Consider the following 25,256-nt stretch of genomic DNA (forward strand, 5'->3'; position numbering starts at 1 on the left):
AATTCATGCAATCCGCACAAATTGCTTTGGAAGCATCAAGCAACGTCCACCATCTTTGAACAAAGCTTTTGTCTGTAAAAGCTCAGCTTTATAAGCCCAATTCGTAGTGAGTACTATCGATTCGCTGGTGAGTGACTCATCGCGTATTTATATTCTCTCAGCCGATAAGGTGAGTAGCATTCTCCTCATTAATTATCACTAAACTACCGACCTACAAGCTACTCAACCTTTTCCCTCATTACGTGGTCGGCCTTCGCCGATCATGGCTTCCGGGTCGCAAAACTTCCACGACCCCGGTGGGGGAATTGAAACTATGATCGACAACTCGTTTACGGGTCGAACCATTCCTAGTTGGATGGACCCAAATAACATGAACGGAGCTCTCACAGTTCTTCGTCTTGAACCCGAGAGCGGCTCACTGCCACAGAATCCATTTTTGATAAGAGCTTCGGTTGAACAAGCTATCAGTGGCAAAATTGTTAGTGCATTTATAGAGAATCTTGGGGCATCTTACGCTCTCAAGGTTCGAAACACATGCCAAATCGAACGTCTCCTCCAACTTAGGTCTCTCTTAGATGGAAAGAAAATCAAAATCAGCCGCCATCCTAATCTTAACCGAGTAAGATGCGTTGTTAACTGTCGCGATGTCTCTGATCTTACAGAAAACGAACTTGCGGAATATCATATACCCTATGGTGTCCAAGAAGTTAAAAAGATAACTCGAAAAAGTGGCAACGGAATCGAACCTACTAACACAATGATTTTAACGATTGAAGGGACAGTCGTTCCGGTATATATTGAATTTGGTTGGGTTCGGTGTAAAACCAGGCCCTATTATCCCTCGCCAATAGTTTGTTACAAATGTTGGTCGTTCGGCCACACCCGTCTCCGCTGCCAACAGGCTGACTCCATATGTGGAAATTGCTCTGAAAAACATACTATAAGTCCTGAAAATACGTGCATCACCCCAGCCTTCTGTTCTCGATGCAAATCGGCGTCCCATTCGTTGTCGAGTAAGAAATGTCCTTGCTATGTCAAAGAAAATGAAATACAACACCTCAGAATAGATTCTGGCATCTCTTACCCGGCAGCAAGAAAGCTTTACGAAAGTCGTTACAGCTCTCGTTCTTTCGCTAGTGTCACAAACTTTGGTAAAGATGAAGAAATCCGCGGCCTTATCTCTGAACTGGAAAAAATGCGAAATGAGATGGCTGACAAAGACCTTCGAATCAGACAACTCGAATCTGCCTCTATTCGAACAAGGCTGGGTACCGTTCAAAAGCACGGTACCATTGAAGACCTTGTAGCGGAAGTCAGATCGCTAAAAGACGCCTCTGCAGTCAAGGATAAGGAAATTGCAATCCTGCGAAAAAATCTCTCGAACAATACTGAAACTGCCAAACAAACAAACACCCAAGATCAACCCCTTAGTCTTTCCAACAGTAACTCAACGGCTCCAAAACAGCAAAGAAAGTCAAAAAAATCCGAAGTTCCAATCCACAATACCCCCAATACCCGAAGCCAAAAGCCTGACAGAACATCAAAGAACGATGTTCCGCAGAATTCCCCAAATCTTGAACAATACAAAAATAAAAGAAACGCTGACACCGACACCAAGCCAAACAAAATAAAAATATCCCGCCCGTTGAGTGGATCTTTTTCACCCGACGTCTTCTCCGATACATCAGAAGACAATTCAAAAACAGGTAGCCAAAAAACGAAAATGAGCCCATGGAAGATATATCAGATTAATATTTGGTCGATTCGTCCTCACGTGGAAGATATTTATTACATTTCTGTGTCAAAACATCAAAATCCCTCCCCATCTCATCTTCAATGGATATAACACCTTTCAAACCCCCCTGTTCTTCAAACGCAGAAGCTTCCACTTCTTCCCACCCCGTCGAAATAACAGAGAACAACCAACACTTTTACGCAGGTCCATTGCCCTCTCTGCCCGCTGAGAGGTCTTCGCCGAGCCTGTCCACGGGTGGAGCTCTGGTGGGCTCTGCAACAAGCCAAACATCGATTATGAACTCTGAAGGCCCATCAACCTTATACTTATCTCCAAATAGACATGACATTGCAGGCAATAGACACTCAATTTCAACAAACCACTCGAAGACTTTTTCCGATGACTCCTTTAGCAACATATCTATTGACGATAAAATTTTTGCTTTGCAATGGAATATAAACGGTTTGACCAACAAATGGAACGATTTGCAGTTCCTAACGGCCAACAACCCTACTGTACTTAATATTCAGGAAACACATCTTAAAAGAAATCAGGACCCAACAACTTGGGCTGGCAGCCGATATAAATGGTTGCACAAATTTGGTCAAAACTGCTACCAATCAGTGGCATTGGCCATTCATAATGACGAGCCACATGACGTTATCACGATTGACAGCACACTGTTGGCTGTTGCAGCTCGACTTAAAAGCTCTTTTACAGTTACCGTTGTCAGTATCTACCTACCCAATAGAGCTATCAATAATCTTCAAAGGCAACTAACCGATCTGATTAAACAGCTTCCCAAACCTTACGTGATTCTCGGTCACTTTAACGCACACCATAGTATTTGGGGTTCTAACAGGGACAATGGAAGAGGAATCATAATTAAAGAGTTCGTTGAGGACAACGGCTGCGTCATTCTTAATGATGGATCCAATACTTTTCTCAGGGGGTCGATAAGGTCCGCTATTGACCTATCGATTTCATCCGCTGAAATTACATCAAAAATCACCTGGCAATCTAACAATGACACTTACGGTAGTGACCATTTTCCCATAATCTTGAAACTCAAAAGTCCCCCTCCCACAACAACGCGCCGTCAACGATGGAGGTATGAAAATGCTGATTGGGATAATTTTGAAAAAGCTATTCGAAACAGAAGGAAAAAGTTACGCAAACTCAAGAAAACCCCCTCCAATCATCCACTTTTGACTGTGAGAGTAACAGCATTCAAAAATGCTCGTAATGAGTGTAGATCTGTAATTAAAAATGCCAAAATCACAAGCTGGTAAAGTTTTCTCGATGGCATTGACACAAGTGTTTCAATTTCTGACACTTGGCGTCGTATTAACTCGCTAGCTGGTAAAAGGCGACAGAAAGGGATGTCCCTTACTAGAGAAGATGGAACTCTCACTAGTTCGCCAGTTGAAGTTGCCGATATCTTAGCGAATTATTTCGAAGATTTATTTTCTGACGATAATTATTCCCTTAACTTTTTAAGGAAAAAAGCTTCCACAGAAGCTCATATAATTGATTTCAATGAGAATGATAACAATGATAGAGATTACAACAAACAATTTTCAATGATGGAACTTCTATATGCGCTAAGCAGCGTGAAAGGGAAATCCGCTGGGCCAGATAACATTGGTTACCCGATGTTACGCAATCTATCACTGAAAGGCAAGGTTGCTTTGCTACAAACTATTAACGAAATTTGGTCCAATGGGGTGTACCCCGCTGAATGGCGCCGTAGCATAATTGTCCCCTTACCTAAACCGGGGAAATCTTCCCACATCGCCTCCGACTATCGTCTTATCAGCCTGACCAGTTGCATGGCTAAAATAGCAGAAAAAATGATCAACAGGCGACTTGTATCCTTCTTGGAAAGTAACGAGCTTCTTGATCACCGCCAGTTTGCTTTCCGTCGGGGAAAGGGTACTGGTACATATTTCACAGCTCTTGGCAGTATTATTGATCAAGCATTACAAGACGGAGATCACGTCGACATTGCTGCTCTAGACTTGAACAAAGCATACAACAGGGTTTGGAAACATCGGGTTCTCGAAAAACTCTATAACCATGGGCTGAGGGGAAACATGGGAAAGTTTATCCAGGGTTTTCTAGGAGATAGAACTTTCGAAGTTGCTGTGGGAGGGTCACTGTCTCCTACCAAAATCGAAAAGAATGGAGTGCCTCAGGGTGCTGTACTAGCTGTCACACTCTTTCTTGTTGCCATCAACGATGTTTTCGACATTCTCCCTGCTGGAATTTACCCGTTGGTTTATGCCGATGACATTGTCCTTGTGGTAACAGGAAAAAGTACCTACAGAATTCGGAAAAAACTTCAGACCAGCATTAAAGCTATAGACAAATGGGCCTCAAGCGTCGGATTCCAAATAAGCCTTGAAAATTGCTGCTTCAGTCATATTTGCCTGAAAAGCCACCATCCGTCCGAGATACCGAACTTACCTACCGCAAAAATATTAAAATCTTGGGAATCACTTTGGACAGAAAGTTCAACTTCGAACCGTACTTTAAAGTACTTAAAAAAGAGGTCAAAACTAGATCTAAACTAATTAAAGTTATTAGTAGAAGACACCAGCATGGCAACCGTCGAACGTTACTCCAAGTAGGCAATAGCATTATCACCTCGAAGTTACTATACGGAATAGAACTTACCAGTAGAAACTTTGATTCATTAAATAATATGCTAGGGCCCTCATATCATGGAATGATCAGGCACTGTTCAGGCCTCCTTCCTTCTACGCCTGCTGCGAGTGCCTGTATCGAAGCAGTAGCTCTACCATTCCACGCCACGATAGCAGTCGCTATTGTTCGATCGGCAGTGGGATTTTTGGGCAAAACCACCGGCCTTTCTGATCCCACAGCAGTCAGTGTCCAACCAGTAATCCAAAGATACCCCAATATTTCTACCCCAACTACATTACGAGTATACCGTGTTTGGGACAGAGAGTGGCATTCCCAGGTCCCAACTGTCGATTGGTCAGTCAAGAAAGCCTACAACGTTGGTGAGCCCCCTGAGAAGGCCAAAGCAATCTTCAACCATCTTCTCCAGACTAAATACCAACATTATAAGGTAATTTTCACCGATGGGTCTAAGAACGAAGACAGGGTTGGAATTGGGATAACCACAAACAGCTGCAGTTACTTTCATCGTCTACCCAAAACGTATTCAGTGTTCTCAGCCGAAGCAGCAGCAATTCCCACGGCAATTGCCATTACTGACGAATGCAATGAAAACCCACGAGTTGTTTTCACTGACTCAGCAAGTGTGTTGTCTGCAATCGAAAGTGGTAAATCTACACATCCATGGGTACAAGCAATTGAAGTCCCTGGCCATGTAGGGATAACAGGAAACGAAGAAGCCGACCAATTAGCTTGCCTAGGCCGACGAGGTCACCCGTGAAGTACCAGGTGCTGACATTATTAAAGGGGTAAAAACCGACATTGCTATAAGCGTAACGACAGAGTGGAGACACAATCGCAGCTTATTCCTGGGAAAAGTGAAGGGCGACTTTGTGAGATGGGAGGATAGATCAAGTAGAAGGGAACAAATTATTCTTTCGCGCTTGCGAACAGGGCACACCTTGCTCACGCATGGTTCGCTGTTCGAAGGAAAAGGCAGGCCTATCTGCGAAATCTGCTCTGTTATTCTAACGGTTGAGCACGTGTTGACAGACTGTCCTAAATACCAAATGGTAAGAGAAACTTATCTACAAGGATCCTCTATCCGGGATATTCTATCAAATGATATAACAAGGGAGGAGCAAATTTTTTGCTTCCTCAAAGACGCAGACCTGCTAGACCAAATTTAGAACTAATCGCTTTCCCCACCAGTGTGGTAGGGGTCTTTTTACTCATACTTCCAGGTATAAACAAGTCAAGAAAAACCACAGAAAATAGTACGGAATCATCTGCTGGCTCCAATCAACGATTCTCACCGAAACAAAATCAGTCAGTTACGAACAATATTATTTAGATATAGGATTATAATCAGCTCTAGTATATATCAGTTCTAGTATATAGTAAATTCTTAAAATTGTAAGATCCCTTTTGAGGAGTGATGAATGACCAAAGGGTTAAAATCACTCCCTAATAAACAAATATTAATTTATTAATTAATGTTGAAGTAGATCAATTTGGAATCAAAGTCTAACGAATTCTGTAACTTAAGTTCCTGAGCTACAATGCTTAAGCCTAAGTTAATCTAAAAAAAGCCTGACACTAGTGCAAAGTACCTGTATTCAAATTTCGTTTCAGAATTGGTCTGAAATTTATAACGGGTCTTGATGAGGATTCGAATTTCAATTCAATCAAAATTTGCTTCTAAATCTGAATTTCTGAATAAAATTTTGACCTGGATTTATATGAGAGTTAAGATTTGGACTGTATCATGCATATATGAGGATTGATATGTACACGATCTCGATTCAAAATTTGGGGTTCAATTTATGTTTAGATTTATTTTAGGATTGATATGGTCTACCATGGTTTTATGAGATCCTAGTTTTGAATTGTAATTCTTAGTTAACTTGAAAATTAAATTTCAATTGGTCTGGGCGCAGAACTGAATTTGAATTCAGAGATTCGATTCACAATTTAAAGTAGGTCTTGTGTCTAGATTCAAACATGGGTTTTGAGTCGGGTTTGCCTCCAGATTCAAACCTGAATTTTAACATAGGATTTGAATTAGAGATCAACTTGGGAATTCGTTAAATACCCGAATTTGGATTCGCATCTTTCGCCATTAAACCAGATTTTAGTGCGACATTTCACTCCGCAAAAATATAACAAAACCTTATAATATCGAAAGGAGGGAGGCTGTATCCCAAATCCATAAATATCTCATTACAGCCGGATGTACAAATAGAAATCCTGCTCACTTGTTCGATCAAACATTGCGTGCGTACGAGGTGATGATGCACGGAACGACTCTCCACGTATCTCCCTGAGCAGTAATATGCCAAAGAAGACGATAAATTACACCCTGTACCAGTTTCGTTAATTTTATCGTTCCCGTTACCAACAAAATTTTAGTGCCTCGCAACCCCAACCCCCCTGAATGGTGTAGTTAAGCGAAAACAGCAACGCACTACATCTTGCTCGTTGCCAGCTCGAAGCTCGTAAGCGCAAATCGTTCTTTGAAAGTTGATTAAAACGTTGGTATTCTCGACACCTTCCGCCTAAGACGCTACCGTCAAGGAGAAATACCAGAGCATATTATCTCAAGCACAATCATTATCTCCGGTTATGTCTGTTTGGGAGGAATAAATCCTGCCGATACTCAGCTCCGCCCCCTCCCTTTCGACCTCCAGAAAAGGAAAGTCACTCACGGTCGTAACATTACATATTAATATACTCTGATTCACTGCCATTACTCATGGTGGCAGCCTAGCGGTTACGGGCTTCCGACTACTCCCGCATGCGCTGTCAAGGAAGACACAGCAGCAGCCCCGAAAGCAGAGACACATGTGGGAGCCATTCCAGCTGAAACAGCGTGTAGCTGGAGTATAAGCGAGCTCGGAGTGATTTTGAACACCTGTAGCAGCATCTCGAGCAGTCATCGAAGACCAGAACAGAAGGATGATATTCCCACCGAAGTTTGGGCCTAAATTCAAATCGACTTGCTAATAGTCTCAACGCAACGATTTAATTGTGCTCTTTGCACAATTAATTGATATTTGGTTATCCAAAACGAATGTACCATGGTCAGAAGTTTTTTAGCTAACATGGCACGAAACCGTGACACTACTGTTCGAATAACATATTTTTCAAATAGTTGGTGAAGGCTTTCAAAACTTTTCTCATAATGAATTGAGTGTATATTGATTTCCGTTCAAGGTGGCTCGATAATAAGAAGGTGTGAAAACGTTGTTCAATATTTTCACGATATTAGTTAAACTTTCTCCTCCGGTTGCGTCGTTATCGTCATCATCATCAAGCTAGGTGTATGGAGTACAGCCCAGTGAAACCTGGGCTTGTCTGAGAGTTGGCAGTTTGTGGTGCAGCAAGCCACCGATGAACGTGGCCGCGAGGAAATTGGCAGTTTGAGAAAAGTTTTCTCGCGTGACGTGTACGGTAATGTTTTAAATAGTTTCCAACAAACTATAGACACATGTTCTCGATAATTTGTGACCGAGGAGAACATTTTGCAACAAAGTAATGCTTCCCCTGTACATAAAACCACAGTCATGTAGGCAAAATGTGGAAGAAAAATTACACACACAAGTTTTGCTATGTGCCAGTAGAGCAAAACCAGGCCAGACGGGTTTGGCTTCGGTACCCAGCTGCTGGGGCTTGCAAGCCATAACTTTCGCAATATGAGAAAATCCTTAAATGCGAACGAATTTAGCCCCATCAGCGTGGGGATTTGCACCCGCCGCACTCATTAAGTCGTTCGGGCGGGAGCTATGTTGTGTATTATCGTACTTCATTCGGGTCGTAGCACAACACACTCACGAATTTCGTCGGTTTCTTGTGGTAGCGAGCAGCCTAATGGGCGCATTGGAAAGGATTGTTTGTCGGCCCCAGGCGACGACCGACGATGGCCTGCAAGAGAAAACAACAAACTGCCACCAGAGTAGGTGGAGAAAGGGACAAGTTTTTGTTCCATACCTTGAACAAATCGAACCAAAAACTGTTTTGCTTCAAAAATATTATGAACAGTCTTCATCTAGTGATGGAGATGAAACTTGTTGTGAAGATGTATGTGGAACCTGGCTCTGGGTAGCCAACTGAGTTAAGTAATTGAACAAATGACCGAGTCTAATAAGGTTTCGCTAATTTGACGCAAGAAGTGTATAAATCAATCAACAATTCTATCAATTTTTTCCACGGTACATACTTCAAATAACCTGCTAAACTGCTCTCACAAATCATCGAAAAAATTCAGTTCCACATTTCAACGGTTTCCCCGTATCAAATGAAGAGTGCTTTGTCACCAAATCTTTCCACCGGTGAGCAATTTTTCAACGGAACTGAACGCGAAATGCGTACATGAACTCCGCCCGAGCAAAACATCAGCTGCTACACAAAGAAAGAAGCAGTTTCAACTTGATCCTATCAATCAAAAAAAAAAATTTGTCATCAAGCTCTGCCTATTCTTCTCGGTGAACGTACGAAACGAGTTTCATTTCCCCTCGGGATAGTTGAAATTCCAGTTTGAAACGTTACCGATTTAAATCTAAGGCAGAAGCTTTTGCGTGAACCGAAGAAGAAAAGACTAGAGGAAAAATTTGGCCCTGTAATGAACCGACGACTCTTTTCTGTGTGTAGTGAAGCGTTTTGCGATTGTGTACGGAAGACGACAAACAACAACAACAACAACAACAACAGGAAAAGGATGTTGGAACGATGTCATGATGGCACGAGGCTCCTCCCGCGGCTTACGCCGGGGATAACGCGCGCGCTAGTAGCAGATAAGAGCACGAAACAGGAAAACTTATTCATTCTCTTAATTTAGTCTGCTTTCAAATTCTCTGGGGAGGCAGGAGAGCGGACCGATGCGGGGAACGAGACTCGCGCATTTTTTATGGCAGAATCGCGCGGGGAAATAAGCGAACCATGAGGAAGTATTCCTTAGAATCACCGCCACAGCTGACGCCGTCTCGGGGGAATCCGGAAATCCTTTCCATAAACTTTCACAGTTTTTGTTTGCTTCTGATTTTATGGATCCGTCTAGTTGTTTGGGCTCTCTTTGGGGCACTGTTAACAGTTATCGCTTATCAGGGAGAAAATCCTGATGGCGACGCCAGATTAGGGGTTTAAACATGGCTACCTAAAAGATCTTTGCAAACAAATTTCAAAGTTATAAAGTTCTTGATATATATATTTTTTTTTTTGATAAAAGTACAGCTTCATTTCCAAAAAAAAAACAGTTACATACTAATCATTTAAGTATTTCAAGTTTAAAGTAGGCAATGTATGTGATTTTTTCGAGGATAGTCGAGGTAAGTCATAGGACAAAAAAATAATTAGTTCATGAAGCATTCAAGTATTACACATCGCTAGCATGATCGACGCAATATGTGGGGAGTATGCAGGGGGGTGTAGTAAGACTTATTCTTCAACCCTGGCAGTATGAGGCCGTGCGTTGTCTGCAATAGAATCATTTTTTCGTGCTTCTGCTCGTATTGTGCCCGATTTCCGCGCAATGTTCGACTCAATCGCCAATATTGAAATCGGTACCTTACCCCTGTGTTGATTTCGTTCGGTTTTAACAGGTCATAATAAAAAATACCGACCTTCGGTGAGACCAACCAAATACACGTGGCCGAGTCTATGACACAGAAGCATGACCGCGCAGTCCCATTACTTTCTTTTTTTTTGGGTTTCTTTAAGGAATTCATATATCACCCTTTGTTATTTGCCGCTGGAGCACTTATTGAAAAAAACTGAACTTACTTGGAGATGGCTTGGTGGGTAGCTCCTAATACCAATTCAAGCTGTTCCTGCGTTTGCCATGAATAATTATCAAGCAACTCATCAAATCCAGCATCTTCGAAGGGTGTCGGCCTTTCTTCACGGGGAGCAGTATTTCTGTAAACTTTTTTCAACTCTGGATTCGCATCAGCCGCCGTTTTCTCTGAATGATATGCTGCTAGTAACACTTCCCGAAAATGACAATTATTTGTTTTAAAATCAGACATTTTCACCAAACTAAAAGTCTTTGATGTCACAATAGTGTTACTGTGACTTGATATAAATCGAATAAAAACCACAATTCGTTTAGTTTCACATTCTCAGTGTTTTATGCAAATTGATTTCAATCCCCAATTTTATATTTGAGATTTTTAAAATACAGTCGTATTCAGCCTTCAGGTTTTTTACAATCGTTTTTTGGACTTGCAGTTTTTTAGAGTTTTTACAGTAATGTTTCTGGATGTATAGCAGTTAATCATTTCACCGATTTTATTTATATTTGTAGCTTTCATTCACTATAATATGCTAGATTTTTACGTTTATATTTGTTTCACTATCTGGTTTCGGCTGGGATTTTAGCGTTATTTGTGTTTTGGTTATGAATACTTATCTGTTTTCGTTATTCTGAAAGTTTGTTTTTTTTTTTTGCTGAGTAACTTTTTGTGATTCCTACGGTTTTGTGTTTCTTATCTTTTTTTTTCTTTTTGCTTAACTGTTCGATATTTTCTTTTACTCTTTGTCGTTTTATTTTGTTATTTGAGTTTTTATGCAGTTTTTATTTCTCTTTGCTGTTGCTGTTTTTCTTTTTTTTACTCATTCCTGTTTTCTTTCTTTTTTCTATTTCACTGTTTATAGTAACTTGTTTTAACTTTCATTTTATTCAGTTTGTTTCCCGATTTCCGAATTTTGATTTGCGATTTTCAATTTTTGATATTCTATTTTTATTTTCCTGATTATTTCTTAGTTCTCGATGTTTTGATGCCTGTTTCTATTTTCTTCGTCCTGCTTGCTGTTAAATGCTTTTTGCTCTCTGATTTCTGATAACTTTTTTTCTGATTTATGATTTTTTATTTAGGATTACAGATTTTTGATTTCCAGTTTCTGATTTACAATTTCTTTCCAAATTCTTTTGACTGTTATTTCGTGTGTCTGTTGCTCCTTCAGTTCTGCTCTATTTTTCTCATTTTCTCCTCATTTTTTTTCTATATGTTATTCGTACATTTTCACTTGATTTTGATGTTCTACTTTTTTAATTTTCTGTTTTTCTTGTGTTTTTTACATGTATAAACATCAAACTTTTTTTCTGTTTTATGCTGTTATTGCTTTTGTTAAATCATTCGATATATTTTTGTTAGAAAAAGGGAGTTTCAATCAAAGTTGTCCATGATATTGTCTCAAAATAGTAGGAGGTTGTATCTAAGACACAACCGCAAAACTGACGTAGAACTACGTGCACTGTCATCATATGCACTATAGAGAATTTTTTATTATTATATCTTCTATTGTTACTATCAGCAAAGCTCCCTATTACTTGTTTAGTTACCCTAAGAAGGGCAGTTTGCTGTTCGAAATTGAATATGATGCTGAGCACAACCTTTGTTTAGCACAACAGTGGGGGAATTGTGATATTCTGACAACACAAACTGAAAAGTATCGCGCTACCGCTGAAACAAGTGACCTGAGGCTAGTGAATTGTTTAACTCATTCCCGGCGAGTGATGCCATAAAGAATCACCTAACATTCATAACTGTACTTAAAAATTTGCACAATGAAATTGTTCAATACGATTAGAGAACTGATTGATGTTATATACGCAATACTGATTTTGTCAAATGTGCATACAGGGCCGGATTCAGAAGCTGGGGGACCCGGGGCAAATTTGTTTGTGAGGCCCTCTTTTCATAAATCATTTAGGAGTAACGTTCTGGAAGGTGACGAGCAAAAAAAAATAAAGGTCGCCCTAGGACTAGGGGGGCCCTTTCAATCGGGAGGCCCGGGGCATTTGCCCCATTTGCCCCCCCCCCCTCAAATCCGGCCCTGTGTGCATAAGTAAAAAGAGCTTGAAGTTCATTTTCCGTGGTGAAAATTGGTTCCTCTCTGCCGAGATAGGGTTAAGCCGAAAGCAAATTCGGAAAGCCAGCTGATACTGCTGCAGTGCACTGCTGATACTGCCGCATTACTCTGCTGTTACCGTCACAACCCGCTACGCTTGTATGTGTATTGAACCGTTCGTCCGTTTTACCTTCCACCAAAAAAATGTAACTAATTTAACCAGAAGCACTCATAGCCGAAAGGTTCTCTGGAATACGCTCCGCCTTTTCGTTACCTTTTACCACATCCTTTTATCTTCTTCAGATGAAAGAATCCATAATCCGCATTCAATTTTTGTAATTGCGCCATTTTGTAATTGTAATTGTGCAATTTTAGCGGAATAAGATCGATGGTGCACTCACAAACAATCTTCAATAACTTGTTTGGTTGTAGAGCGGATAAGCTGATCGTAACCTTTGTGTTGCTCCGACAGTGGGATAATAGGGCAAACTTAATGAATTACACGGCCGCGGCAGATTGACTTGAACTGTCCTACAGTACGGTCGCATTTCACCAACAGCTCGAGGCTAAGTCTTAGACTACCGAGAGATATTGAAATTTTGTTTTTCGCTTCCAACAGGCAGTCTTTTTAAAAGACTACCTGTTGAAACGCAAAGTAATGAATTTGTTTTTAACGTTAACGAGTGATTAGTGATTAAATTTGGTTTGAGATATTTCTATTTAAATTTATAGAGAAGTGAAAGTGTAGTGAAGTTTTCCAGTTATGCCTGGAAAAAATAAAAAAGCCCGCTTTGATGCGGCTTCAAGGAAACGTGAGGCATCTCCTCTAAGTGACACTGAAATTCCGACTAACAGGTATGATATTCTTTCTTCCGTTGGGGATCAAGAAGTTCAAACTTCTCATACTGAGCATAATGCCGTTATGAAGAAGATTAAAGTTCCACCTATTGTGGTATTTGTAGCAAATTTAAAAGCATTTCGATCAGAACTTTCATCATTTCTGTCGGATGTGAAAGTTAATTTTCAATTTGGCCGCCAAGGCGAAATTCGTGTTTTGGCCGAATCTTTTGATGGCCATAAACATCTTTTACAGTATTTGACTGAAAAGATGTATAGATTTTATTCTTTTGATGCCATAAACGAGAGACCGTTTAAGGCTGTTTTAAAAGGTCTTTCAAATGACCAAACTATTGAGGAAATTAAAGAATGTTTGTCAGAATCACTTGGTTTTGCTCCCAACCAAGTAATTTTGATGAAACGAAAGGCAAATGCCAAAATTAATCAAACTGGAATACACCAGGAAAATTACTTAGTACATTTTGACCGTACCAAAGTAAATAATTTGAAATGTTTGGAAAAAGCACGTGTTTTTATTTAACGTACGAATAAAGTGGGAAAATTTCAAGAGACATGGAGAAATCTATAATCTTACTCAATGTCGGAATTGTCAAGCCTATGGTCATGGAACTCGAAACTGCCATATGGCGGCAAAATGTATGATTTGTGGTGACACTAGTCACACGAAAGATATCTGCCCCGTGGAAGAGACCACTAATAGTTTCAAATGTGTAAATTGTGGGGGAAATCACAAATCTAATTTCTTTAATTGTCCTGTAAGGTCAAAAATTATTGCTTCTCGACAACGTAGGAATTCTAAACAACCTATTGTCAATGTGGGTAATCAAAAGACTTTCAGTACTGTTCAGGCATCACCAGCACTTTCATTAGCAGGTGTGTCTGTAGGTAATAATTTAAATTCAGCTAACAAATTTCAGGCAAAAAATCCTGTTCAGGCAACACCAGGCTGTTCATATGCCAGTGTCCTTACAGGTTATATTTCGAATTCAAACAGTAACAAACCATTTGTGTTTGGTGCTGAAAAGTCAGCCAGTATTGATTTAGGTAGTCCAACTCCAGAAAAGATTGAAAACCTACAACAATCCATGCTGCAGCTAATGTCCGTTTTGTTGAACTGTAACTCGATGTACGAGGCTGTTCAAGAAGGTATAAAATTTACAACTAATATTGTTATGAAATTGAAATTCAGCAATGATTTTAAATAATGCTGTAAATTTTCTAAATTGGAATGCTCGCTCTTTAAAAGCGAAAGAGGATGAATTTTTCAATTTTTTAACAGTCCACGATGTGCATATTGCAGTTGTGACTGAAACGCTTTTAAAGCCAAATATTAAATTATAAAAGAACCCAAATTATATAGTTCATAGGTTTGATAGAATTGATGTTGCCGGTGGTGGAGTAGCAATAGTTATCCACCGTCGAATAAAAAAATCGTGTTTTACCCCATCTTGAAACCAAAGTTATCGAGAGTTTGGGAATTGAATTGAATTGAAACAAGTATTGGCATTTTATTTACAGCCGCAGTGTATTTGCCTTTTCAATGCACTGGTGAGCGAAAAAATTATTTCAAGGGAGATTTGCAAAAACTCACAAGAAATAAATCTAAATTTTTAATCATCGGTGATTTTAATGCGAAACATCGATCTTGGAATAATGCTCAAAGTAATTCCAATGGAAAAATATTGTTTAATGATTGCTCGGCTGGATTTTATTCAGTTTTATTTCCAAATGGTCCTACATGTTATTCTTCTATTAGGAATCCATCTACAATTGATTTGGTACTAACAAATCAAAGTCATTCATGCAGTGATTTATTAACTCATGCTGACTTTGATTCTGATCATCTTCCCATAACATTTTCTATTTCTCATGAATCTATTTTAAATCCCACTGGATCTGTGTTAAATTATCACAAGACTAATTGGGATAGATATCGTTCTACGATCGAAGAAAATTTGAATAATGATATTATTTTACAAAACAGTGCTGACATTGACAGAGCATTAGATAATTTTAGTAGCTTAATTCTCAATGCCCGGAATTTATTAGTTCCTAAGGCTCGAGTGAAATTTAATGCACCAATTATTGACAGTGAACTTCAACTTCTTATTCGTTTGAAGAACGTACGGAGACGACAATACCAAAGATCTCGTGATCCTGCTTTGAAAATTATTTTTCAAGAATTTCAAAAGGAAATTAAACATAGATTCACTCTCTTGCGAAATGAAAATTTCATGAGAGAAGTTGAACAACTAAAACCTTATTCAAAACCTTTCTGGAAGCTTTCGAAGGTTCTTAAGAAACCCTCGAAGCCCATTCCAGTCCTTAAAGATGGTGATTGCATTTTTCTAACGAATGAACAAAAATCTCAAAAACTTGCTCAGCAGTTTGAGAGTGTTCATAACTCCAATTTGAACGTAGTAAGTCCTATTGAAAATGAAGTAAACCAAAAGTATGATCAGATCACCACCCAAGAATTTCTTTCCGAAGAGGTATTGGAAACAAACTTGAATGAGGTGCGAACTATTCTCAAAAAATTCAAAAACATGAAAGCACCAGGATGATGGGATTTTCTATATCTTCATCAAAAGACTTCCCGAAGACTCGTTAAATTTCTTGGTAAAAATTTTTGACAGATGCTTTGCACTAGCACATTTTCCTACGAAATGGAAAAATGCCAAAGTCACTCCAAATCTAAAACCCGAAAATAATCCAGCTGAGGCATCAAGTTATCGACCAATTAGTTTACTTTCCTCTATTAGCAAACTTTTTGAAAGAATAATTCTTAATAGAATGATAACACATATTAATGAGAACTAAATTTTTGCAAATGAACAGTTTGGTTTTCGCCATGGGCATTCCACTACTCATCAGTTACTTAGAGTAACAAATATGATTCGAACTAATAAATCTGAAGGCTGTTCGACTGGAGCTGCTCTTCTAGACATAGAAAAGGCATTCGACAGTGTTTGGCATAAAGGTTTAATAGCTAAAATGGCAAATTTCAGTTTTCCGCTTTACGTCACATAAATGATACAAAGTTATTTAACTGACCGCACTCTTCAGGTTAATTATCTAAATGGTAAATCTAATAGATTGCCTGTTAGAGCAGGTGTGCCTCAGGGGAGTATCTTGGGCCCAATCTTATATAACATTTTTTTTTCTGATCTTCCTGATTTACCACCAGGTTGTGAGAAATCTCTGTTTTGTGACGATACAAGCATTTCCGCAAAAGGAAAAAGCCTTCGTGTTATATGCAGTCGGCTACAAAAAAGTTTAGATATATTTTCTTCATACTTGCAGAAATGGAAGATTTCCCCTAATGCTTCTAAAACACAGTTTATTATTTTCCACATAAGCCAAAAGTTTCATTTCTCAAACCCACCCGTTACCACATTATTAAGATAAACGGTGTGGTCTTAAATTGGTCTGATCAAGTTAAATACTTAGGGCTAATTTATGATAGGAATCTTACTTTAAAGGAGCACATTGAGAATATCCAAACAAAGTGCAATAAATATATAAAATGTTTATATCCTCTTATCAACAGGAATTCTAGACTTTGTCTCAAGAATAAACTGTTAATTTACAAACAAATTTTCAAATCCTCAATTGCAACGATTAGCTCACTTTATAGTCAGTAAGATAGTTATAAGTTTATTTTAAGTTTATTTTAAGTTTCGTTTTATTCCTTTTTTTCCCTTGACAAGTAGGTTTAATAATTTTCCTACAATTACAATAACTTAACTGCGAAAGCTAATAACATTCAATAATATAGAAATATATATATATATATATATATATATATATATATATATATATATATATATATATATATATATATATATATATATATATATATATATATATATATATATATATATATATATATATATATATATATATATATATATATATATATATATATATATAAATACATATAATAGTGCTGAATAGTGCTTTGTGGCAGAACACACAATATTAATTCTGAATAGATATTTTAGTACATGAATAAATCATTACAAACCTCAAACCCCCCCCCCCCCCTATTAAAAAAAAAATACACGGCCGCGGTAGATTTTGACTGCAAGGATCCAGCACAAAATGCTTGTTTGTGTTGCTGAGACAAAGCTTCATCGCGGGAAAGAAGGCCGAAGCTCTCAACCGGCAAATCAAAACGTTTGCTTCTTCCGCACTGCTTCTGAGACATGTGACCAACTTGACAAGTGATTTGTTCAAGCTGAAAAGTGATTTGTTTAAGCTGATACTGCCGCAATCCGCTACGCTACGACTAACTAGGTATACTATTCTGTCAACTTTTTAGGGAAAGCAACAAATCAAAGGACGTAATGTTCGTTTCAACAAGGCTTGATAATTTTTAATAGAACAATAGTTCGCATAACCAGACAATATTTCTCTGCATTTGGGCGGATGCGTGTATAATTCTCTAATCGATTGCAGAAAGAATGAAAAAAAAATTTAAATTTTAAATATACACCCCAGTGTGGTTGGGAGTAAGTGACATCACTTTCATAATTTTACCATGAATTTGGCGAAATGATAAAAATTGATTTTTTTTTGTGTTGGATTCAATTGAAATTTATGACATTTTAAGTAACGTGATGCACTTCCATAGTTAAATGGAATAGAAGTTCAAGGTACAAATGAATAAACAAGAAAATGTTAGCTTATGATATTTTTCTCCACTGAATTTTCTCGGACGTTCTCACCAGTGATGCCACATTTTCATCTGTATTTTGGAGGTAAATTTCAAAAAATCAGTATAAAATTCTGCATATGTACTGGACATATCCTTCTCGAAAAAAAATGCAATATAGCTGGTTTAACATTTTTCTCGTGAATTATTCAAAACGTTTATGCGCAGCATGTTAATATATTAAAACCACCGACACGCTCAACCGCATTTGAGTTGATTTATGTTTTTCAACTATATAAAGAAGTTTAATTTACGACCCGATGGAAACCAAAAAAATCTGTATAAATCTGTATTATTTCCAGGATATCTGTATTCTGTATATGCAGATATCTGTATAAAAAATACGCAAAAAATCTGCATAAATGCAGATAAATCCGTATATGTGGCATCACTGGTTCTCACGGCTATTATACATACATGCAATATCAATATGATTTGTGCTGCTCATTCTTTAGCATAGCGGGCAGAGTCCAATGCTTGTTTATGTGAAATTGTGGAACCGCTAGATTTTATAATTTTCAAATCTACGCTCTACTGTACGGCTATTTGAGTTGTTAACAGATCTTTTTGCTCGCCTACTTGAAAAATACGTAATTTTTGCTTCAAAGTCAATGAAACACGTATTTGACGGTTCATTTTTATCAAAATTATGACACAAATTATTTGTAACAGATATGACACTTGGTTGCTTCAGAAAAATGATCAAATAAATTGAGTTCATAAAACTATACACATGCAAGGACACAAGGCACAAGTGAAAATGATGTTTCAAATCCATTTTTTGCAACTGGAAGGGCATTATTCGTGATTTAAAGTTTTTTTTTAAAGGCGTAATAAAAACGAAAACAAATAAACGGTGAGAAAATCGAGCGTGAATTTGGCGAGTAGTGATAAAAACGACTGTTGATAAAAGCGAAAAAGCACTGTATTCGAATCTTCGCTGCCTCTGGCCAATATAATTGCCAATAAAAATTCTGTGGAGAGGTTACAACTGAATAGCCTCTCGACCAGTTTCATTGTGAGACGGATTTCTTGTTGTCAAGAGGTATTTGTCGAGGTTTTGTAGAATTCAACGTAAAGAACGAGTAAATGGGGAGCCTGAGAATAAATCCACACCTACTCTTGTTCATCGACATCGAATGGCCCTGGTTCTCCTACGATTCGAACCTGCGACCACCTGCTTGTTAAAGTGGACTTTCAACCTTGCGGCAACAAAACTCCCCTGTTTCACTGTTAAAGTGTATCTCTGTTTTTGGTTCGAATGCTCTTGCAATATCTGTATACAGTACTGTTATCATTCTTCTGTGTTCTAGATATAAGATTCCTTGCTTATTTTTTGTTTTCTGTTTATTTATTGCATGGCTTTGTGGTTTTTGTATCTCATTTTTATGTCTTTTGATTTATGTTATGCTGAAATTTTGTCTCATTTAGCGTAGAATTTCTGTATTTTATTTTTGGAAAGTCCAGGGTTTCTGTATTCTCTGTTATATATTGCATTTCAGAATAACTGTCATCCTGTCTTTGTTTCCGGACTTCCTTTTTGTTTTTGTTCTTCTATCCGATATTCTGTATTTTTCTTCCACTAAGTATTCATTTTGGAGTATTCATTTTTTAACGTCTGTGTGCTTAATTTTTTTTTCATGTTACTTCGTTTCTATATATTTTCCGAAGATAGTTATTCTTTAAGTTTTTTTTATATATTTTTTCACTAAAAACTAAGTAAACTATGTTCTTTAGTTCTGCTTTTCTAATGTTTCGCTTCCTTTCTTCTTCTTATTTATCATTTATTCCCCCTAAATATGTTTTTTGACCCTTAATTTTTGATTTCTGTTTTCTATTTTTTTTGACGGAGAATTACGTTTTACGGTAACATTCTGAGATGCAAAAAAAAAAATCAAAACACCAAGTGCGTCACGAAAACTCTATATTCAAATGTTTTTCTTTTTTCCTGGTAGTTGTTTTCCTATATGTTTCATGTTGCTATTTATAGTCCAATTTTTAAATTGACTTCTTGCAATGTTTTATTTTCTGATTTTTTAATTTTAATTTGTGATTTTCAGATTTCTGCTTTCGATTCCATTTTTTTTATTTTTGATATCTGGTGAATATGGTTAAATTGCTGATTTCGGTTTATTCTTGATGTTATGTTCTCACGAAGATTTTTTTTATTTATTTGTTTGATTTTGATGTTCTAGTTTTTTGTTTTTTTTTTCTGTTTATTTAGCTTCTTAGTATATGGTATCCTGCATTTTGTTTCAGTTCTAATTTATTTTGCTATGTGTATCTTTTTTTACGTTTGTGTACTTCTTTTTATTGTATCCTAGCTTGAATTTTTTCTATGCATTTTGTATTCGTTTTTTTTTTTTGCTCAACTTTTACATATTTATTCTTTTTTCTATTTATTATTCATCTTGTCTGTTTTCATAATATTTTTGTCGATGTTCAATGTGCTTCGTATTTTTATCCTGTTGCTTTGTTTGTGATTTTTTTTGCCAAATTTCCGTTTTCCTATACAGTCAGGTTTTTTTTTTTACGCGGTTTTTTACGAGGTTTTTTTTACGCGACTTTTTTAATTAACGCGGTTTTTTTTACGCGATACCGCGCTAATTCAAAAAAAAAAATTCACGAATTTCCGAATTAACGTGGGTTGGAATCAGAAACGTTTTAGTGTTTATCCAGTAAAAGACTTAGTCCAAAAAATACTCTCCGGAATAACCGTCAAAGAGGACAATTTTAAATACTGGTTCTAGAGCGTCTAGGGTTTTTTTGAAGCCCTTCTTGCTGGACTACTTTACGCGGATTTTTAAAAAACGTGTTTTTTACGCGGATTTTTGAATTAGCGCGGATTTTTCACGCGTATTTTCGAATTAACGCGGGTTTTTTTACGCGGTTTTTTTACGAGGTACGTATCCCCCGCGTAAAAAAAACCTGACTGTATATTTAATTTTATTATTCATAGTACCTTTTTTATTCCAAGTTCAACTTAATTGCTTTTTTTTTGTTTTCTTATTACGGAGTTCGGATTTTTGATTTCAGTATTCTGATTTCTACATTTGGCCTTCTGTTTTATAATTCTAGTTTTCTGATTTCCGGTTCCTGCGAGCAAAATTTTGTTTTTTTTTTTATTCTGAGATTTTTATCTGTAGTTTACGTTACTGTTATTTTCTGTTGTATCGATTTGATGTTTTACTGTTATTCTTTTTTTTAATCTTTTGCTACTGTAATTTCGAAATATTTTTTCACTTTCTATTTCTCATATTTCTCAGTAATATATTTAATATTCTTTGTTAATATTGTAATATTTTTTGTTAATCGATAACTTATCGTAAACGCCGATGACGATACTGTCTGCTATCGTTATTGACGATGATGCTTACGTCTTCAGACATTATCGTCATTGCCAAGGACGATAGCTGCTGGACAGTATCGAATCAATAACGTCTGATACAAATTCGCAGTTTATTTTCACTTTGGCTGCTGTCTTGGATAGCAACACAAAAATAACAGCGTTCGGTTTTTTAGCAACGGATCGGTTCATTGCAATTGTTAGTGGGCTGATAACGCCAGGTAAATTTCGTTATCATCGATAACGTTAATGTTTGAATACTCAATCATCATCGTCAATAACAATAGCAGACGTTATCGGTATCGGCGATGACGATTATCGACGAGAATCTATCGTATTAACAAGCCTGGTATTTTCTATCTATTTTTTTCGACGTAGGACTACGTCTTTATATTCTATACTAGAGTACGTTTTGTATAATTGAAAATGAAACTGGAAAGTGTGGCATCAGATTTTGAAGGATTATAGTAAGCGAACGACTTAATGCATCTTAGTTATCTATGTGTCAGTGGATGGATAAAATGTGTTACAATTGTTTGATATAATGTTTAACATTGTTACTTTACTGCTTAAGGTGAAACCTCACTGAATCTAAAAATGGCCGACTTTGAGTCACCACTTCGAATTTTCAAAAGCACAAGACTCGGAAATACTCATTGCGTTCCCCATGAAAATGGTATTTTATGTTTGCTTCACCACAGCAAACATAAAATAGCATTTTCACAGGGAACGCACAACTGTTTCCGAGTCTTGTGCTTTCGAAAATTTAAAGTGGTGACTAGAAGTCGGCCATTTTTGGATTCGATGAGGTTTCACCTTAATGGTGAAACTAGGTGAAAAGTTCCAAGGTCGAGCTTTCTCATATGCCTTGCTTCCCGAGCACGGATAACAATAACATGAACGTAATATATTCCATTGCCTACATATTTTGACTCTGCAAAGTGTTTTGTTTCGTTACTCATTCTCGAGTCTGCGTCACCCCGCCTACATTGCAAAAATCTGCGCTCAACTCGAAACAAAAGACTGCGTGTAGAAAATTCAACTTCATTCTTATTCATCACACGGTGGCGAGTGGACAGTACTATCGTATGCTGCAGGATATTTTGCTAGCACAGCTCCTGAAGGGCGGAGCGGAGGGCAAATTTATAATGTGCGGCCAAGAAAAATATCATCTGCGCTGCATTTCTAGTTGAAAATTATGGAATCGGTTTTTTTCAGAACTATGAACGGTTGAAGATGAGAGTACTGCAACTACTACTAGAGTAAAATTTTCACGTATTTCTCAATAATCATTTTTACATTTACATTTTTACATTAATCATATCATACCATTTTCAGGAAAACGGCAGTGTTACCTATCAACACTTTGTCACAGTATCTTACTGCCCTTATTTTAAGAATTTTCACTGCAGTATTGAGTGATTCTTCGGTTCGATTGTTCGTTTGTACCCAGTCGAATACCGTTATCGATCCAATATCGATAGCGCAAATTAATCAATCTAGAAAAGGGATAATTTTCGCATCAGGCAAGCACAAATTTTCTTTTCGGTGCTCATGACAATCTCTCAGTAGTATCGAAGCTGTTCTGTTTCGTTTCTCATTCTCGAGTCTCCGTCGCCCCGCCTTCATTGCAAAAATTTACGCTCAACTCGTTACAAAAGATTGCGTGTAAAAAATTCAACCTCATTCTTGTTCTTAACACGATAGCAAGTGAAGCCCTTTCAACTGTTAGAGATACACGGTGTATAACAGGCGTAGTGAAATATATTAAACAAGAGTTAAAATCAATTTAATATTTGTCCGAGGTCTTCATTTCGTACAACCTTTATACGTATACTTTGTAATTTTGTTTCTTGAACAAAAACTTCTTTTTTTGTATTTTGTTATAATTAATCATTTATTTTCGTTTTTTTCTAACAATTTCTTTTAATGTGCATTATTTTAGGTTCTTAAGGTTCTGTACTCTCTTCTCTATTGTATTTCAGCTCAACCATTTTTCTAGTTTTGTTTCGATGTTTTTTTTGTTACATTAGAAAATTTTCATATTTTCATATTTTCCTACCTTTTATGTGTTGTGCTTTGTTCTTTCTTATTGCTCAGTTTTTCTATTTTTTTCTCTAACCTGTTATTCTGTATGTTTTTATATGTTCAAGGTTTATCTACAGTTTTTCTTTTTTGAAATTTTGCATCGTTTCACTTTCTGATTCCTCATTTCTAATTCAAGTTACATGATTTTAGAATTCTAACCTCTAAATCTCCTTTAATTTCTGATTTCCTTTCTGTGTTTCTCACTTACCTATAACTGATTATGGATTTCTGAATGCTAATTTCTGGTTTCTGATTATCAGATTTCTGTTTTTTTTAATTTTCGATTTGTCTTTTCTAATATCTGCTTTCTGATTTTAAAATACTGATATCTGATTTTATTTTTTTCTTCTGATTTTTGATTTCTGGTTTCGGATTTTTGATTTATGATATCTAACTTCTGATCGTTGATATTGCATTTTACGAATTCTTCTGGATTTTCATTTCTTATCGGTTGCCCTTGATATAAATTGGAATTTACAAATATTTTCTCATGATTCTGATGCAGATTAGTTGGCTGAGATGTTCGTCGATGTAAGTTTCCTGAAAATTCCTTGAGTTTTTGCATAAATTATGACAATCTAACCGGTGGTCCACAGAACGAAGTGGTCTATCGAAGGTGCCTCATCTAGTTTTTAATATCTAATATATTTTTTGTTTTCTGATTCATAATATCTGATTTTTGAAGTTTGATAGCCTTACATAAATTTCATTTCGCTAAAAGTCATCGGTATCACAACTCTACTCGTTATTTCGAGTTTTGGTAAAGTAAACACTAAACATTTCGGATACAAAAATGTCACAGTTTTCCAATTAATCACAAGCAAAAGTTGGAGTGTGCGTAACCAGATCATTTATGAGCGAAATTAGCGCATTTACTGATTAAAATTGAAACCAGTACAACGCATGTGCGTTGGGCATAACGCATTTGATGCTCTAGTGTATTTTGAATGGATTGCGCAGCTCCAAACCACTACACTTATAAAGCATCAGCCGATGTTCATAAGGTTGGCATCATTAAAACAGTGCAACCAGCAATCAATACTGATAAGTTGGGTACTGACTCCATTGAAGAAATTATTGTCTGATCGATTCACTTTCATGAATCAGGTCATTTGAAAACATCATTCAATCATTAACAATAAACAAAAACATGGGATTAGTCCAAAACATTTTGCATTTAATTATGACTCTGGTTTCATTCACATGCATTCGGTTTTGCGTTACTGGCACCAGCGTCAATAACTTTCGCGGCAACAAGGCTCGCTATTGGCTGTTTCGGTTGCTGACAATTTTTAGGGATGCACAGGCCGTTGATACGCACCGGCTCGCGAAAGTAAAGAACGGTTTTTTGAGCGCCTCGAAACTGATCGTTTGCCCGAAGCCGAAGTTTACCGAGACATTACGATTTTTGTGTATATGATACATATTCTGATTTTGATCTCGGTCAATGTATTCCTTGTACAACTTTTGCGTTATGCGTATCACGCAATGGTTGTGCGAAGTCAGAGCAAATTCTGTGCGAATTGATAGGACACATTGGATGATTAAAGTTCGAACTTTTGCGTGCAGCAACCTTAAACATCACTGTATCTGTGTATCCAGCGAATGAAAATTATCACGAAAGTGAACCATTTTTTACCACCCCCAGCAATCCCATCACTCCGAAAAAAATTAAAAAAACTTTTTCGCTATCCTTCCAACTCAATTAATTAAGTTTCGTGTTTTCATTTGCGCTTCTCCCTTTCCCTCTTCATTGCAGTGAAATTCCTGCGCGAAGTGACGCCGTACTTTCGGAAAGCGAGCATCATCTCGGAGGTTGGCTGGGAGCTCCAGCGTGCTTTCCTGTGTCCGCTCGGCCCGGGCGCATCCTCTCCGCCGGCGGCCGCACCACGCAGTCCCCCGCGAGCCGACACCCGATACATCCCCCTGCAGCTGACCCATCTGGCGCGGAGTCTCAAGTACCACGATGCGGGTAAGTTCGTGTTTTACTTTCCATTCCACTCCGCCGATGGGCGACC

General features: G+C 37.4%; 1 protein-coding gene across 2 annotated transcripts in view; it reads left to right on the plus strand.

Moving 5' to 3' along the window:
* The window catches only part of LOC129720674 (beta-1-syntrophin), a 507,412-nt gene that overhangs the window by 368,615 nt on the left and 113,541 nt on the right, over positions 1-25,256 (plus strand). For both annotated transcript variants that reach the window (XM_055672212.1, XM_055672213.1), the window contains exon 5: positions 24,998-25,210. In XM_055672212.1, the coding sequence (XP_055528187.1) occupies positions 24,998-25,210 (213 nt within the window). The remainder of the gene's footprint in view (positions 1-24,997; positions 25,211-25,256) is intronic.

This window comes from Wyeomyia smithii, chromosome 2, assembly GCF_029784165.1.
Source record: "Wyeomyia smithii strain HCP4-BCI-WySm-NY-G18 chromosome 2, ASM2978416v1, whole genome shotgun sequence".
NCBI lineage: Eukaryota > Metazoa > Arthropoda > Insecta > Diptera > Culicidae > Wyeomyia > Wyeomyia smithii.